Source organism: Barbatula barbatula (genome assembly GCF_947034865.1).
Source record: "Barbatula barbatula genome assembly, chromosome: 11".
Classification (NCBI taxonomy): Eukaryota; Metazoa; Chordata; class Actinopteri; order Cypriniformes; family Nemacheilidae; genus Barbatula; species Barbatula barbatula.
Genome location: NC_136774.1, coordinates 20,086,694 through 20,103,018, shown reverse-complemented (window position 1 = coordinate 20,103,018; position 16,325 = coordinate 20,086,694). Strand labels below are relative to the sequence as shown.

The window sequence follows — 16,325 nt, the reverse complement described above, 5'->3', positions numbered from 1 at the left end:
TAAATCGTGGGTCTAGTAGACATTGGCCGTTTCTCAGTAGCCTACGCGGTAGGCGTTCTCGCTCTACGTCATCAACAACCGTCAAAGTCCGGTTCCAAGCCTCGCGCGCCTACGGAAGCAGTTTTGAGTCACTGCGACGCGTTAGTTCTTCCGAGGCTGCAGCGCAAGACCGGTCTCCAAAACAACACGAGTCCGTTCCTTGCGTTCTTGGAATTGAGAAACGGCCATTGTCTTTTACCTCAGTGACCTGTACCAACATTCCTCTCTACACTCGTCAAAAAGAAAGTCGGGAGCTTTAAAAATAAATTATTAATTCAAATTTCAAAAGTTCACATCCTTTAAACAGGTCTGACGTTAATTGAATTCCGTGTTCTATTTGTTTTACCTGTTCATATTTTTTTTTATTAAACTACGTTGAGACTTTTAACTGAGTTTCCTTTTAAAGTTCTGAACAAATAAGTTACACGACAGGCAATGACAATTCGTTTCAGTGACTCGAAACATTTTAGTGCACGTTCAAAGTCCACCACAATTCAGAGATAAAACTCGATTGATTGATCTTCAGTAAGCGATACATTGCTGTTTTTCTCAGGTAAGTTAAATTACAAATCTGACATTTTCAGACAATCGAAACTGAGCACTGATTTTGGTGCGATACAATGAAGTTGAATAGTTTTGTCGTTTCGCATTTGCATAACGAATTGCAAAATATGCCATTGTATCGCATTTGCAAAGTAGACGTATATGCGTTTATTTTATATGTTCCTTTATAGCAGCGTTTTAAATGGACTCCGCATGGCACCGGGTGGAATCGATGCATCGCTGGATTTTGGAGAACGGGGGTGCGATTTATGTCATTTCGTTTCATTCATTCAATCTTAACTACTGGGATGTGTTGAACAAAACCTCTCGAATTTCCTGTCATTTATTCAAGATAAACGCACAGACCCATGGCTTCTGGTCTACTCACCTGTACCGATCATTTGCATATTTCTGTGCTATCTTGGTGTTATATGGATGGGACCCAAACTTATGAAACAAAGGGAGCCAGTAAACCTTAAGCCAGTGCTTATTGTGTATAATTTTGCCATGGTTGGTTTGTCCGTTTATATGTTCCACGAGGTATATCATTTTCATTATCTAATAAATCATTACATTTTAATGCACACTGTATACATTAGGTGTAAGAAATATCATTCATATTATGTGTAGCCCTGTTACAATACAAATAACAATATCGACTTGATCTGTAAAACTATTCAGGCATTTGTTTATGGTGTTGTTCTCATTCGACCGCTGCATTTGTCTTGGGCAGTTCTTGGTCACATCTTTGCAGGCAAACTACAGTTATCTCTGTCAACCTGTGGACTACAACCCCAGTCCATTGGGAATGAGGGTAATACATCTGATCTGACCAACAGATAATTCAGTATAAACTACAAATATTGTTCAGCTCATTGACAGAATGTTTAATGCTCTTTCATTTGTCCATCACATTTGATAAAACTGTCTGGTAAATTAATACATGTAATTGTTTACCTGCTTAGTGTTCATAGAACTCTGTAACATGAATCATGAAAAAATCAGTTTATGTAGTTTCTTTCATATAATAGATCAACATTTTTCACAGCATGAATATACTTTATTTAAATAGAAATATCCCTCTTGTTTAGATGGCCAGTGTATGCTGGTGGTTTTTCTTTTCTAAAGTTATTGAGCTTGCTGATACGGTAAATCCCATTAAATATATATTTTTTTAATTTAATACAAATTAATACAAATATTATTTTAAGACGTACACCTAAGGTAGACTTGTAAAAATCTTTCTTAAACTGTCTTATTCTTAACATTCAGGTCTTTTTCATCTTGAGGAAAAAGAACAGCCAGCTCACATTTCTACATGTGTATCATCACGGAACTATGATCTTCAACTGGTGGGCAGGAGTTAAATATGTGGCAGGAGGTCAATGTAAGTCAAACATACGGGTATGCTGAAAAGTCTTCTTAGATTTTTAGATGTGGATAACTTTGTCCTCATACGTACGAAAGGCCTATCACACATGACTTGTGTTGACTTTGCCCACCGCACAAAGCTTAAGTTTCATCAATGCTTCACTAACTATGCTAATATGATAGTTAGTGTCATATTTTTCAGGCTTAGAGGATATCCTTTATTTCATAACTTTGTCTGTGTTTTTCCCTTTTCAGCATTTTTCATCGGCCTGCTGAACACTTTTGTTCACACTGTGATGTATTCTTACTATGGCTTGGCAGCCCTGGGTCCTCACATGCAGAAATATCTGTGGTGGAAGCGTTACCTTACCTCACTTCAGCTGGTAAATTCATGCACATGTTGGTGATCAGGTCATCTGAGAGCACATTTTACAACCTAACAGAGCTGTTAGAAAAATATTGTTTGCTTTAAAGTCATTGTAAGAATTCACGTGTAATATTTAGTGTAAAACCAACGTAAGATGACCTTTGTTTGCGTGACATAAATAGCATTGCTTTTTTACATTTTAAATCTGTCATTACAGGTCCAGTTTGTCCTGCTGACAGTTCACACAGGCTACAACCTCTTCACTGAATGTGACTTCCCTGACTCTATGAACGCAGTTGTGTTTGCGTACTGCGTCAGTCTCATCTTTCTTTTTAGTAACTTTTACTACCAAAGCTACATAACCAGGAAAAGCAAGAAGTTTTAATAGTCTGTCAATCTACATTTTTAGGCATCAAAGGAAAGAAATCACCCAATGTGGCAAAAAGATTATTGTTTATTTTGCAGTCTTGTGATAATCCAACTAAAAATGGCCATGATTACTAAACCGAAACATAAAAATGGACAACAACAACGTTTTTTTGATAAGGTTAGAGATTACTGTAGAATGTAAAGATAACTTGTCCAAATGCAAAGTTTATTGTTACTCTCTTTTTTTGGATCGGGCAACAGCTAAACATTTTTAAATTGTAAATAAAATGAATCGTTTTAATCATGACTCTTGGATTAAATGCAAATACGAACAATATCGTATTGTTTTAATTGTATAAAGTTTGTTATTCACGTACTTAAATTCGTTTTGTACGTTAACAATTAAATGCGCGTTTGAATTGCACTAGATGGCGGTATGTAGACGTGTTTGACTTCACGTGGTGCTGCGCAGACCGGGAGCCGTAAGTACCGCGAGAGCTTTTCGAAAGCAGTATTTTGTGTCTGGACAGATGGTGCTCTCGCGATATGTTCTGGCAAAGACGTAGCATCGATCACAGTTGTTAACGCGTCAATCTAGAAACTGACAAAATCACCAAACGGAGGAAAAACTTGAGCCTAATATATACAGCTGCAAATAACAATGTAGGGTTTAAAAGACAAGCGTAATGGCGTCATGATTATTTTAGCAATCATGTTTTGTTTTTTATTTGCGATATTTAAAACACATGGGTTGATTTACGTGGACATGTATATTGCGTTGACTCTCCTGAGATAAATCTCCATTCTCTCCAAAAGAGGGCAGACTGTGTCTAGCAATGACAGTTTTTTTCAGTTTAGCTCATCTGTTTAGCTCATCTGTCCTTGCAAAAACAGCTTGTGATCCCAGCCAACCCAAAGATTCACCACAACCCTGCCATTCAACTAGGCTCATCAACGATTACACCGTCCAGCACAGCCAGAAACCTGGGAGTGGTAATCGATGATCGGCTTAACCTCACAAGTCATGTTGCCAGCACCACCCGGTCCTGTAGATTCATCCTCTACAACATTAGGAAAATTAGACCTTTCCTATCGGAGTACTCTACCCAAGTCCTAGTCCAGGCTCTTCTCCTGTCCAAACTGGATTATTGCAATGCGCTTCTGGCTGGACTTCCCGCTTGCACAATCAAACCTCTCCAGATGATCCAGAATGCGGCGGCAAGAGTGGTCTTCAATGAACCGAAGAGAGCGCATGTAACTCCGCTCTTCATCAGGTTACGCTGGCTCCCTGTTGACGCCCGCATAAAGTTCAAAGCTATGCTCCTGGCCTACAAGACCAACACCGGATCTGCACCATCGTATCTCCACTCGCTAATGCAGATCTATGTTCCTGCCAGATCACTGCGGTCTACAATGGAACAACGACTAGTGGTACCATCCCAAAAAGGAAAAAAGTCACTTTCCCGTACCTTCTCTGGATCTGTTCCACATTGGTGGAATGATCTACCAGCTGCTACAAGATCAGCAGACTCGATTGCCATCTTTGAATATGAAAAATGCATCTCTTCCGTCAATCATGATTGATTTTTCCAAATTCTCTTCCCTTTCCTTCTTTATAATAAAAAAAACCTTACTAACCTCACTATTCTTAGCTTTTTAAAGCCACAATTCACAGGCTTTAATGGACTAGTTTGATGCACTTATGTATTTTGTTGCCCATGTTGTTATAATTGCTTCCAATGTTTCCTCATCTGTAAGTCGCTTTGGATAGATGCGTCTGCTAAATGACTAAATGTAAAATCTGGCAGTATACACATGTTCTTCAGTGTATTACATTGCATTTGAAACACTCCTAAATCAAGTCTAAAGGACTTTTAAGCCATGTAAACGGTCAACAAAATCCAAAACAGACAGAATGATCAGCATTAGACAGCAATATTCAAGGGTCATTTATTTTCAGAGACTGAGAGAATTACATTATTATTTAATATAGAACAATCTGTACATTTTATACATGTGTTATACGTTGGGTAAACATTAAAGCCATCAACCATTACAAAATAAAGAACTCTGTTTATTTGGGATGATGACAACCAAAAAACAAAGCAATACAAACATGGCAAACATTCACTGACAAAACACAGCAACACTAAAAAATTGTTTCCAACACAACAGCCAACGAATCACAGAAGAGAGTTCTGAGAGGCAATATGGAAATGATCAATGATGAGTCGCGGTGGTTGTATCAAACCGTTCCAAAGTCACAATTAGATCATAGTCGACCAGTTGGGTTTCTTAAGAATAGTAATGCCGTGGTGACGGCGGGGGGTGGGGGTCTCACGAGGACGTAGACTTTGAACATACATTTCAAAACACTGAAAAAGCACAATTTCATAACTTCACAAATCAACACGCTCCACAACACACAAGACCCTCATTATTTAACCTTCATTGTAATGTAATAGCAGCTTTTAGGGCAGTCACAGGAACGGATTACATTTCAGTCCAGCGAGGTGTTTCAACAATACATTATGTACTTTGATTAAAAAATCAAGAATTCTAAAAACATTTCAAACTATGACAGAAAAGTGTGAAGTCTGATTACAGATACGGTAACGTGGTTCTACGTCTCGGTGTACACCGATGAGGCTTGGCTCAAGCCACGGTCGAAGCCGCCCACCTGAAAGAACACGCTCTCATCTGTGCCGGGCGAGAACTGGCAACCTGACCCAATGATGTCCGGCACCAAGCTGAAACCTTTGCGTAAGACAAAAGGGCAAACAACGAAAAAATATGTTAACACTTCTTTAAAGGATAAATTGCTGGGCAATGCGGGCAACGCTAATGACTACTGGCTAGATGAGATTCCCCGCTGGTGATTATATCCAACTGATGTTCTGAAAGGATGCCAAGGTGCCGTAACGACTATAATGATCAGTAGTCAAATACTTTCCAAATGAATACCTGAAGAAGTGCTGGTGGAACAGCTCATGTGGAAGCCATTGTGTGGGTTTGTGTTGAAGTTGTGCGACTCTGCAGGTAAATGACTGTTGCTTATGGACTGGTCCATTCTGTAGTTGTCGCCAAAATGGAAACAGCTCTGGAAGTTGCCACGGTAATCTGTTCACACACAAAACTGGTTTTTATTGGTATCTTTGTGAGGAAAACACACACAGTTTCAAAAACACCGCCAATCTCTCGTATTAATCTTGAGTACCTATAGAAGGATCACATTTATAAATGGTCTCGCTGTCGGGGGCTGATTGGTGGGCGTGTTTTTCCGGGAGGATTGTCCAATAAGGGACTAGGAAAAGTTCTTAAGAAACAGAATTTCATGTCCGAAAAAAAACGTTCCAAAACCTATACGAACGCTGGGGCAGAGTATCGAGCACAGACTATGTCATTAGTCTAACTAGTTTTTTGACAATGTGAAGCCAGCATGTTTTATATTTTAAAGAAGTCAGAAACACTGTGGCACCATCACCTTAAAGGAACAGTTCACAGAAAAAATTTAATTCTTTCATCATTTACTCTCCCTTGAGTTGTTCCTAATCTTTACAATTGTTTTTGTTCTGTTGAACAAATTTATTTTTATTTTTATGAAGGTAGGAAAGCAAATAAAATACGATATTTTGAAGATCGACGGTAACCAAAAAACATTGTCCACCGTTGACTTCCATTGCACGGACACAAAACCATTAAGACATGTATCAAGATATCTTTTTTTGTGTTCCATCGAAGAAAAATACAGGTTTTGAATGACACAAGGGTGAATAAATGATGACAGGATTGTAATCCTTGGGTGAACTACCCTTAATTCTAATAATAGCAGTTTAACCACAGCAGAACCCACAGTCTTGTGTTGTCAGTATTTATATTTTCGTTAAATTCCCCCCTTGACTTTGCTTCCAGTAACAGTATTCAACATGTAGTCTTCCTCAGATGGAGGCTTTGGATTTAAGGTGGAACAAACATGTTCATCTGTGATCTTAGAGAAGGCGGAGTGTTTCTCCTTCTCAACACTACTTTTGATAGACAGTTTTGCTGTGTTGGGCAGAGTGGTTTTGTATTCCTTAGAGCATAATGCTTCCTTTTGTGGATCTGAGCTCTACGCCCACATGTTCTGGCTAACACACAATACTTTAGAGAGCATGCCAGTTCTCATACTGATGTGGCTTATTCCGACATGCGTCTGTCTTTCAGGGCCGTTAAGAGTTCTGACTTTTATTAGTGGTGTTAGCTCAGACAAGCCTCACTAGTGCTTATAGTTAACGTCCAACAAACCTCTAATCCTGACGATTTAACTAAATATTTTGTTAAATTCTCCTAAACGTAAATGACACCTCGGATTTTCTGGCCAAGCGATCGCACTGGGGATTCACTAAACAAAGTAAGAAACCCTGTAGACATTTATTGAAGAAAGGACTCTAGCTATAAAAATGGACCAAATATCATAGATATTGGAGTGTAGTGATCATTTAAAGGTCCAGTGTATGAAATTTAGCGGCATCTAGGGGTGAGGTTTCGAAGCACTACGGTGGCTCTCACGGGACTAAGATGACGTCATGTTATTGCTTCTTTGCCCAAAATAAATAACGTATTTACGAAACACGCCAGTGCTCTTTATTATGTATTATTAGGTAAAGATGAAGTATATTTTGAAGTATACTTTATGTAATAAGTATACTCATCTGAATGTACCGGTATACTTGTACAGTAAGCATAATATTTTAACAATACCTGGGACAAAATTTCCCATAATTTCAGTGAAACTAACTAGTTTGTACTGCAACTATTCAAGCAAATTTAGGATCACTTGACTTAAATGTATTTTATTATCTTAAAAATCTTTATATCTAAAGGCATTTGCTTATATATTGGAAATTATTTTGTGAACCAAAATATAATCGTGAAAACATCACTTTTTTATTAGAAAATTTCTATTATTAGCAACAATTTATTTTAAAAACGTTTTTAAATAGATGATTTGGACTAAATGAGAAAAAGGCAGTCAATAAGAGCCCAGCATAGATGGGAACTACTTCAATACTGTTTAAAAGCATCTAAGGGTGACAGCTCAAGAAACTGTCTGTTAAAACGCCAATTCTGCAAACTCAAGGCAGATGGTTGCTACTTATAAGGCACTAAAATATAACAAAGCTAAGATTTGCTTTAGTTTTCTTCAGTCAAAACACAAATAATATTAATAAGGAATCAATAAGTGATCCTAAACTTTTGAACAGTACTGTATATGAATGATTGTATATACTGTAGGCTCACTATACACAACTGTTCACAGTTCTGTCATGTATACTTAAGTGTATAATTTTAAGTCTATAACTGAGAAGTACATAAAAAGTAGACTGAAAGTATAACTAATTTTTGTTAGCGCAGTAAGAAATCACCCAGTACACCCTAACAACCGCATACTATAGAAACATACCCCCCAAAATAAATCACCCACATCCTCATGACTGAGATTTTGGACACATCACACCAACTTCTAATGCTATTAATATGAAAGTTAATACCATCATAGGCGTAATTTGCGGGTGGTACGTGTCCCCACCACTTTTTGGAAGAAATTAAGAAATCCTTGCGAAAGGTTTGTATTGTTTAGGGCCCATTAACATCTAAAACGCGTGGAAAAGAACCGTGGCCAGTATAGAAATGCTTTCTTGTGCCTTCAGTCTCCAAGCACCAAAACTTGTAAATCAACGAACAAGTGAAATTTTCAGTCATATGGATGAATCGCAACAGTCAAGTGACATTTTGGGAACCACATACTTTGAGAGCTGGAGTCGAAAAGCACAGTAGCCAATGGAGGTACCGCCTACTATATATGATAAATGTTCCCAAAGAGTTATAGCAAAAACTATTAAATTATTGTTTTTGTCATCTCGACCCGCAACCCTTTTCAAAACAAAGTAATGCCATTGAACCAATAAGACCAGACCAAAATGACACAAGACTCGCACCCTCACTTGCGGACAAGTTGTGGAAGGTGGTGTAGGGCTTATGATGAGTGTGGAGATGCTGCTGGTTGATGGAGGGGTTCTGTTGCTTCTCTAATGTTGGTGGAGGAGATGTAGCCGCTTTCAGCAGACTGATCCCTGGAGACAGCAAAGCTCCTGATAACCTGAAGAAGAGATGAGAAAGAAAATAGCTAACAGATGAGTGGTGGAGGGTCGAAGAAGTATAGGGAGTAAGATGTGTGAGTGCCCTGATCTGAACACAAACAGATGCCACATTTTTGTCACGTTAGCTTTTAGAACGTGCTCATAATATCACTGATTTACCTCTGATTTAAAGATTAAGACAAATAGGAGTTTTTATTTAAACAAATGTCCCGACCTCACCCTATCCCATACCCCCGAGAATGATCTGTGAGGATTACCTCAGAAAGGAGTCACATAGCCTGCAGTGAAACACTTATTTATTTATTTTATTCCTTTATTTTTATTTACTCAAACACGCTTCATCCTTTTCCAATTCTTGTTATAATGGAAAGTCGTGAGCCTGGTTTTGATCGAGTACAAGGCCATTCTTCACTCCAGATGGCACTTATACATAACATGCCCCTAACTTACTGTACACTGCCATGGCGCTATGGAAGTTATGATAGCTTGCACACAATGGAACAAATAAAGCTTTGTTAGTGCCATTAGATGCAGCTGTCACAACCCAGTCTTTAAATATGCAAAACTAATTCCAGCAAACAGCATTGTGCCAACCCATCGGCCCTGTGAAGTCGAGATCCTCTGCCTTCAATGCACACATCAAAGAGCCATATTCTGAATTTCAGAAATGAACACAGAACAAAACAAACTCAAAGTATTGCCTGTTTAAACAGGAGTATGACAAACAGATGCTCGTCATGTCAAAGGGCATATTTACAACCCAACGGGGAAGAAATGGGACGGCTTGCTGGGTTCCAAACTAGACAAGAACAGAATAAATTAGCTACATTTACAGTCAAATCTTTTCTCATTAACGTCTAATAAATGAGGCATCGCTGATTTATATTTTATTTACAGACTTTTTCTTCTGCGCAATACAAATGAAGATATTTGAAACACGTTGATAACTAAATAACATTGGCCCCCATTGACTTCCGTTATATGGACACAAAACCACTTCGACATTTCTCAAAATATCTTCTTTTGTGTTCCACATGACGAAGAATCATATGGAGGTTTTACATGACATGAGGGTGAATAAACAATGACAGAAGTAATATTTCCCTTTAAGATCCTGCAAAGTGCCTATGTTTAATTCATTCTCCAATGACCTGATAATTCTGATCATTTATCTTTCATGCGTTATGTGGGAGTGTTATCCCACCTATTGGTCCAGAATCTGATAAGGACTTCCCTGGCTGTTACATCTGCTAAACTATGATGTTGTATTTCACTGTTAGCCAAACTCACATTCCAAGGACTTGGTTTCATCGCAAGTGCATAAAACATCACAGAATACCGAACCGTGCTCTGACATAACCCTATGAGTCACGAGGCTCCGCTCTGACAGCCATATGTCCTCAAATGCAATTCACAAGGCCTGCGCAGAGTATACGTTAAAAATGGGAATTAGCGGCCCAGCTCGCGTTTATACATAGGAAGGCTCCGATCCGGTCGCTCGCTGTGATCTTGACGCACGGCCATGTGTTTCTGTGGAGAGCATGGCGGCAGTGTTTCCCCGGAGACCTGCTGTCAGCGCACGCTCAGGAAACAGTTATACTGTTCATATTTTTACAAGCAGCCTCTATGTACAGCTTAAGTGAATCGGGCTATAATCATTGCCAGCTGCAGCTTGCTAAGGCTGCAGGAATGAGGGGAATCTTTCATATGGAGGATTAATCTCTCCCTTCGGTATTTACCTTCAATGTCATCTTCTCTTGCTTTGCAGGCCTCCTCCTAGCTATCCTTCAACAGTACCTGTGACTATAAAGCCCGACTCTCACTTTGTAGAGGTGTACGACCGGTGACCTACAAATCATCCAAAAGCTCAAAGTCATATAGAAGCCTAGAAACTATCAAATTGTTGGGAAACACACATGCTGTCTGCAATGTCAATGATCAAGACTGACAATCAAGCCAAATTATAAGTTTCCAAAATAGAGACAGACATGTGTAGCTGATGGAGGTATAGATGTTTAGTGGTATTCGTTTAGAGGTGAATTCTCTAAATTCAGTATAGATGCTTTCAGCGGCAACTACATAAACGTTATATGGCCCAAAATGAACCTACTGTAGACCTCTGCAAAGAATCAATAACTGTTGAGAAGTTTTAATGTAATTTAATAAGGACTGTTGAACGATTAATCACGATTCATCGCATCCAGAATAAAAGTTTGTGTTGACTTATTATATGTCTGTGCACATTATTTTGCATATTTAGGAAATATCTACATGTATTTATTTCTATTAACCAATAATAAAAATTATATATATATATATATATGCATACACAGGTTTATTATTTTTATATTATATACATGCATAAATATATGAATGTATGTGTATGTTTTTATAAATACAAAATTTAAATGCGTGGTACACAGACATACTGTATATTATGTCAAAACAAATTTCATGATTAATCATGATTAATTGTTTGACAGATGTAAATTTGAATAACTTTTATTTTGAATGCGATTAATCATGATTAATTGTTTGACAGATGTAAATTTGAATCCATGAAAATAAAACAAAATATTATTATGAATGAATATTTTTATAAATTACTACATTGTAACCAAACACAGACTGGAAATTACTGGAAGTTAATGCATCTGATGAAACTGTCTATATAATCACCAAAGAAATCTGCATTTAAAGCACCCTGATTTATGACGGACAGCCTGTTATACTGATTTAAAATCTGAGCTGTTGGTACGATTTTGCGAGAAACTTAAAGTTTGACATCATATGACTTATGACAACCTACGTAAACATGAGTACAGAAAGTAACCTGCAATTTTGTTTCATACCGTTTTTTATTTGAAACACTAAAATGTACAGCAGCAGCGAGGTGTTACAAAAACTGATAGGATAGGAAACTTAAGTGTACTTTATAGAAAAGTGATGAGACGATTACAGTAACTTCGTTGAATAATGCTTACATAGTTCTGTTGTGAACAAACTGTTTACAAATGTAAGTTCTTCAAAGCAGTGGATGATGGGTGTGATTCAGAGAAAATGACTCCATGGGAACATCTGTGAATACCTCAGAGCATCGCAAAGTCCACATGAGTAAGTCCTTACTCAGCAGACTCGATCCGGTAAACGTGGCTCTTCTGCATATGATTCACGTGTGAAAGAACACATTTACTTGACGACTCAGAAGTAACTAATAAAAAGGGAAATAACTTGTATTCCAAAAAGTACTTATATTGTAAAGAAAGCAGGATTGGAGGTTCCAACTGACTTGTTTGGATGGTGAAATAATACCATTGTTAAACACATGCTGTAGGTCAGGCAGGTTTTGTCAGTCACATTTGAATTTAATCCCTGTCTGAGGGGTCACGGACATTACATCATGCGATAGAGGTTCTGGAATAAAAGAGAGGAGACGCAATTCCTACACTTGAACACACATAAATCCTCAGACAAACAGATGAATCGGCTGGAGACAAAACAGATCAAGATGGGTTTCTCCTCCGTATCCATTGTGAGTTATGATTCCTGAGGATGTGTGTTCTGTTCTCAGTTTGTCTCGTCTCACCTGTCTGGTTGTGCTGCGCCGGGTCACAGCGAGCACGGATATCCACATCGCCCCACGGTAAGCCGTTTTGATGGAGAGCGTAGGGGCCACTGGCTTGGCATGGGTCGGTGGGAACATTTCTGGTTCTGGTTAGCAAACTAAAGCCGCTCATGAGAGATCAGGCCCGTACTGATCCGAACCTCTAGCTTTCTAAAAGCTAAAGTGCTCAAAAGATCAACATGCAGCGAGGCAGGGAAATTAGCTTAGGAGATGTGTGAGGGTAGCTACTGTTTAGATCACGACCTGATATTAAAACCAAGAGTTCACAGAATTTTTTTTATTTTACGAGACCAATGCACTCCAACAAATAATCAAGCTTAAAGTTGGAAAAAATCGAATAATTAAAAGGCAACTGTTAATTTGCGAGTGATATTATTGGGGAGATCGCCACTGGCGACCATGCAAATGTACTCGTTTTCAAAGTGTTTCCCACAGAGTGCCACACTTTAAAAAAACGGCAGGCTAGCGAGAGAAAGAGCTGCGCAGGTATCAGAGAAGGTGCACTTCCTGACCTCAAGAGATGCTGTTGTGGCAGACGCACCCGACTCCCATGCCAGACTGGCGCCCGGTTCGATGTCCCCTAGTAGCAAGCATGAGCTGTGCGAGTCACTGGTTACACAAGCATCTTAACGGAGGCCATCTAGTGAAGAGCTGTGCAGTGTGTAAACCTCACTCCCCGACCTCAAGAGGTGCTCTAGCGACAGCCGCTGGAGGCCGTGGTCTTTAGTGTCCTTGTTACAGAGCACCAGACTCCCATGCCGGACCAACCCGGCTCGAGGCCCGCTTGGAGCAGGGCGAGTAGAACCGGTTTCATCAACGCTCTGCTTTCCATTTATTCCACACTCAGCATACCAATGCTCGAGGAGGCAGCACCGGAATTACGCACGCAGATCTCCGCAGAGAACTCAGTGGAATTCTGGTGACATGTAGACACACACAATGTGAGCTTGTCACTAGTATGCGGCATGCGCTGTGTTCTGTACTTTAATGAGCCTGAGGACGAACGTGATATTTGAGACGTTCAAAACGTAACTAATCGCGGAGAAGGTCAGGGAACCTATTTGTTATGAGACATAGTTCAGGGAACGCTGTATCATTTCAAATCCGTTCACAGCAAGAATAAACGACAGGCGAATCCTCTTGTTAAGTTTTATTCGAAGGTATCTTTACGTTGTGTTGTGAACATGCCAAAAAGTGTCATTATTACAAACTAAAATCAACATAATAACGTAACAAGCCCTTTCGTAATAATAAAATAAAATATATAGCCTAGGCTACCTTTCACTTACTTATTCGAACACATTTACACATCGATATATATATTTCTGTCCTATTCTGTGGAATTCTGCAGATTTTAGGATGGAATTAACAAAAAAGTCTGCAGATTCCATATGACCCTGCTTATGGGGGAAAACTACTTGAAAAAATACCTTTGTGTGAGAAAAACCTATGAGAGGGAAGATTAACACACATTAAAAGTACATGATTTAAAAATGTAAGTTCATGTTATGTGGCTGTTTAGGAGATTTTTTGTGTCTGGAGCCCTGTCATCCCTTTCCAAATAAATATGTTTGTTATTATCGTTAAAGGAATAATTCACCTGAAAATTTTAAATGCCCACATGCTGTTTGTGGAATAAAACTCTTTTTTCATGTACTGTACAGGTAAAGCTCCAAAAAGCACATACAACATCAATACAGCATACTCAAATGAATTAATAAATGTCTTCCTAAAGGGACAGTTCACCACCGAAAAAACGAATTCTTTCATCATTTACTCACCATTCCAAACCTGTATAGATTTCTTTGTTCTGATGAACTCAGAGAAAGATATGGAAAATGCTTGTGACCAAACAGTTCTTGGCCACCACTGACTAACATGGTAGGAAAAGTTACAAAGGTAGTCAAAAGTTCTTTCAAAGCCTACATTCTTTCAAATATCTTCTTTTGTGTTCAACAGAACAAAGAAAATTCTAAAGCAATTTTTCCTACTATGTCAATGGTGGCCAAGAACTGTTTGGATACAAGCATTCTTCCAAATATCTTTCTCTATGCTCATCAGAACAAAGAAATGTATACAGATCTGGAACAACTTAAGGGTGAATAAAAGAAGACAGAACTGTTCCTTTGGGTGAAACAATACATTTTGGAAAGAAAACTATTCATGTTTTCAGTTTATTAAAATGAATTATAAACCCATAAGAAAAAAATTAATTTGTATCTTTTCAAAATAAATGTTATTCATTTTATTGTAAAGCTGTGACCTACAAAACACGCAAATAAAGCAGTTGAAGTGGCAGTGCCACCCATTCCACGCTCGCCTCACGCTCGTTCCCAGCCCTACGCTGCTGCCCCCACCGTATTAAAATCCACTTGGTGTCCACACGACAGAAACTGCTGGATGTATTTTCACTGGCGTATTTCTTAATATTAGCCTCAAAAAATGACACCAGTATTTTACCAAGTAAAAAGAGTCTAAATGGACCATTTCAGCCAGGGTAAACACATTTAGCAATGAGGTCAGAGGCAGCAGCAGCCTGAGTCGAGCAAGTTGGATAATTTTGTCAAAATGTTTAACGTCCTGCTAAACCGTTTGGGAAAAACAAGTGCGGCAGCTGCTGTTTACTTTGGCGGCCGAGTGTGTACTCGAGACTTAAAACATGTAAATCAAAATGCTCCGTCTTCGGGCAAATGTATGTAGACGTTTCATACCTGGTTTGTTGCAGTTCCTGGCAACCACGGGACGTAAGGTGCACGGGATAAAGCGTGCTGTGTGTGCGCGTGTCAACAAACGTGTGCATTTCTGATCGGGAACCTCGCGTCTAATGACTTCCGCAAATACGACGACAGCAACATTCGTAATGCTGGGTTGTCGATGGGAACATTCTGAGTTTGCCTATTTGAGAAACAAACGGACTCACTCACTGTAGACTATTGCATTTCAAGTTTCAGATATGCCCATTTCTTCCAAAATGTACATGTCCACCTTCATCTCATGCTTTGCGTGAAGGGTGTGTAATCTTACGCTTCACAGCATCGTTTCAGACTTTGAGCGTCACGGAAAGGGAGAGTTCTGAACGCTCACGTATGTCATCGTGACCTTGAATGCAATACCGTATAGTGTTACACGAGTGTCCCCTGAGCCCGGCTTCCTTCAGCTCTCATTCCTCTTCAAGTAGCAGTAATTGTTAGTGGACCTCTAAAATGGCTCGCTACTTTTTTTCAGCTCAAGTTTGGCACATTTTGAAGGTGTTGGGGTGCTTTTGCTAGAAACTGACATATCCAATGGACTTGTGGTTAAAACCGTCATTTTAATTCAAGTGCTATTTTCGGCCTAAAAAGTGAAAAGAAAGCGAGAGAGGGCAAGACTTTGATTATGTTTACACATTCTTCATTTGGGGCCGACAACTGTTTTCTATTCTTCACTAAAGTGTGACTCTTGAATATGTTCTGTTTAAACAAAAGTCATTTTTCTATTCTCACAGCAAGCGTAAATAGCACCTGTAACCAGGCAAAGTGAAAAAATCTGAACTAAATATCTACAACGGCAACTTGCGAACAGAACGGTATTAGCAACTCATATTCTGCAGCTGTGTGAACATACCTTTTGTTTTTACAACATTGTCTAATTATTAACACGCTTATGTTTATAATGAATTTTCTGTTTTCAGATGTGGATTATTGGTTATTTCGTTTAATTAACGCTACAATTTCGGCTGATATAACAATGATTAAGAACAGATAAATCCCTTTTACATCTGTTTCCACTAATGTTTAAAAAGAACAGATGTACTTTCTACATTTTCCAATCTGTTTGTCGCTGTACACACAACGGCTCTCGATGACACATTGGATTTGCAGCTCAACTTGGC

At 38.8% G+C, this 16,325-nt stretch overlaps 2 protein-coding genes across 4 annotated transcripts in view; one reads left to right on the top strand and one right to left on the bottom strand.

Annotated features, from left to right (window-relative positions):
• Positions 1 to 28: 28 nt before the first annotated feature.
• elovl8b (ELOVL fatty acid elongase 8b) lies at positions 29 to 4,746 on the top strand. Of its 2 annotated transcripts, none has more exons than XM_079467848.1 (8): positions 29 to 592; positions 774 to 842; positions 935 to 1,122; positions 1,316 to 1,396; positions 1,674 to 1,730; positions 1,855 to 1,969; positions 2,209 to 2,336; positions 2,538 to 4,746. In XM_079467848.1, exons 2-8 carry the CDS (start codon positions 785 to 787, stop codon positions 2,703 to 2,705), a joined length of 795 nt encoding a protein of 264 aa, XP_079323974.1. In that variant the 5' UTR covers positions 29 to 592; positions 774 to 784; the 3' UTR covers positions 2,706 to 4,746. The 2 variants fall into 2 exon arrangements, with proteins under 2 accessions (XP_079323974.1, XP_079323975.1); XM_079467849.1 differs by having other exon boundaries at positions 453 to 592; positions 777 to 842.
• The window catches only part of glis1b (GLIS family zinc finger 1b), a 70,055-nt gene continuing 58,326 nt past the window's right edge, over positions 4,597 to 16,325 (bottom strand). Inside the window, exons 9-11 of one of the 2 annotated variants that reach the window (XM_079467842.1) lie at positions 8,668 to 8,828; positions 5,654 to 5,809; positions 4,597 to 5,446 (exon numbers count right to left, since the gene is read on the bottom strand). In XM_079467842.1, the coding sequence (XP_079323968.1) occupies positions 5,313 to 5,446; positions 5,654 to 5,809; positions 8,668 to 8,828 (451 nt within the window). In that variant the 3' untranslated portion in view covers positions 4,597 to 5,312. The remainder of the gene's footprint in view (positions 5,447 to 5,653; positions 5,810 to 8,667; positions 8,829 to 16,325) is intronic. The other variant, XM_079467843.1, reaches the window with a different exon arrangement.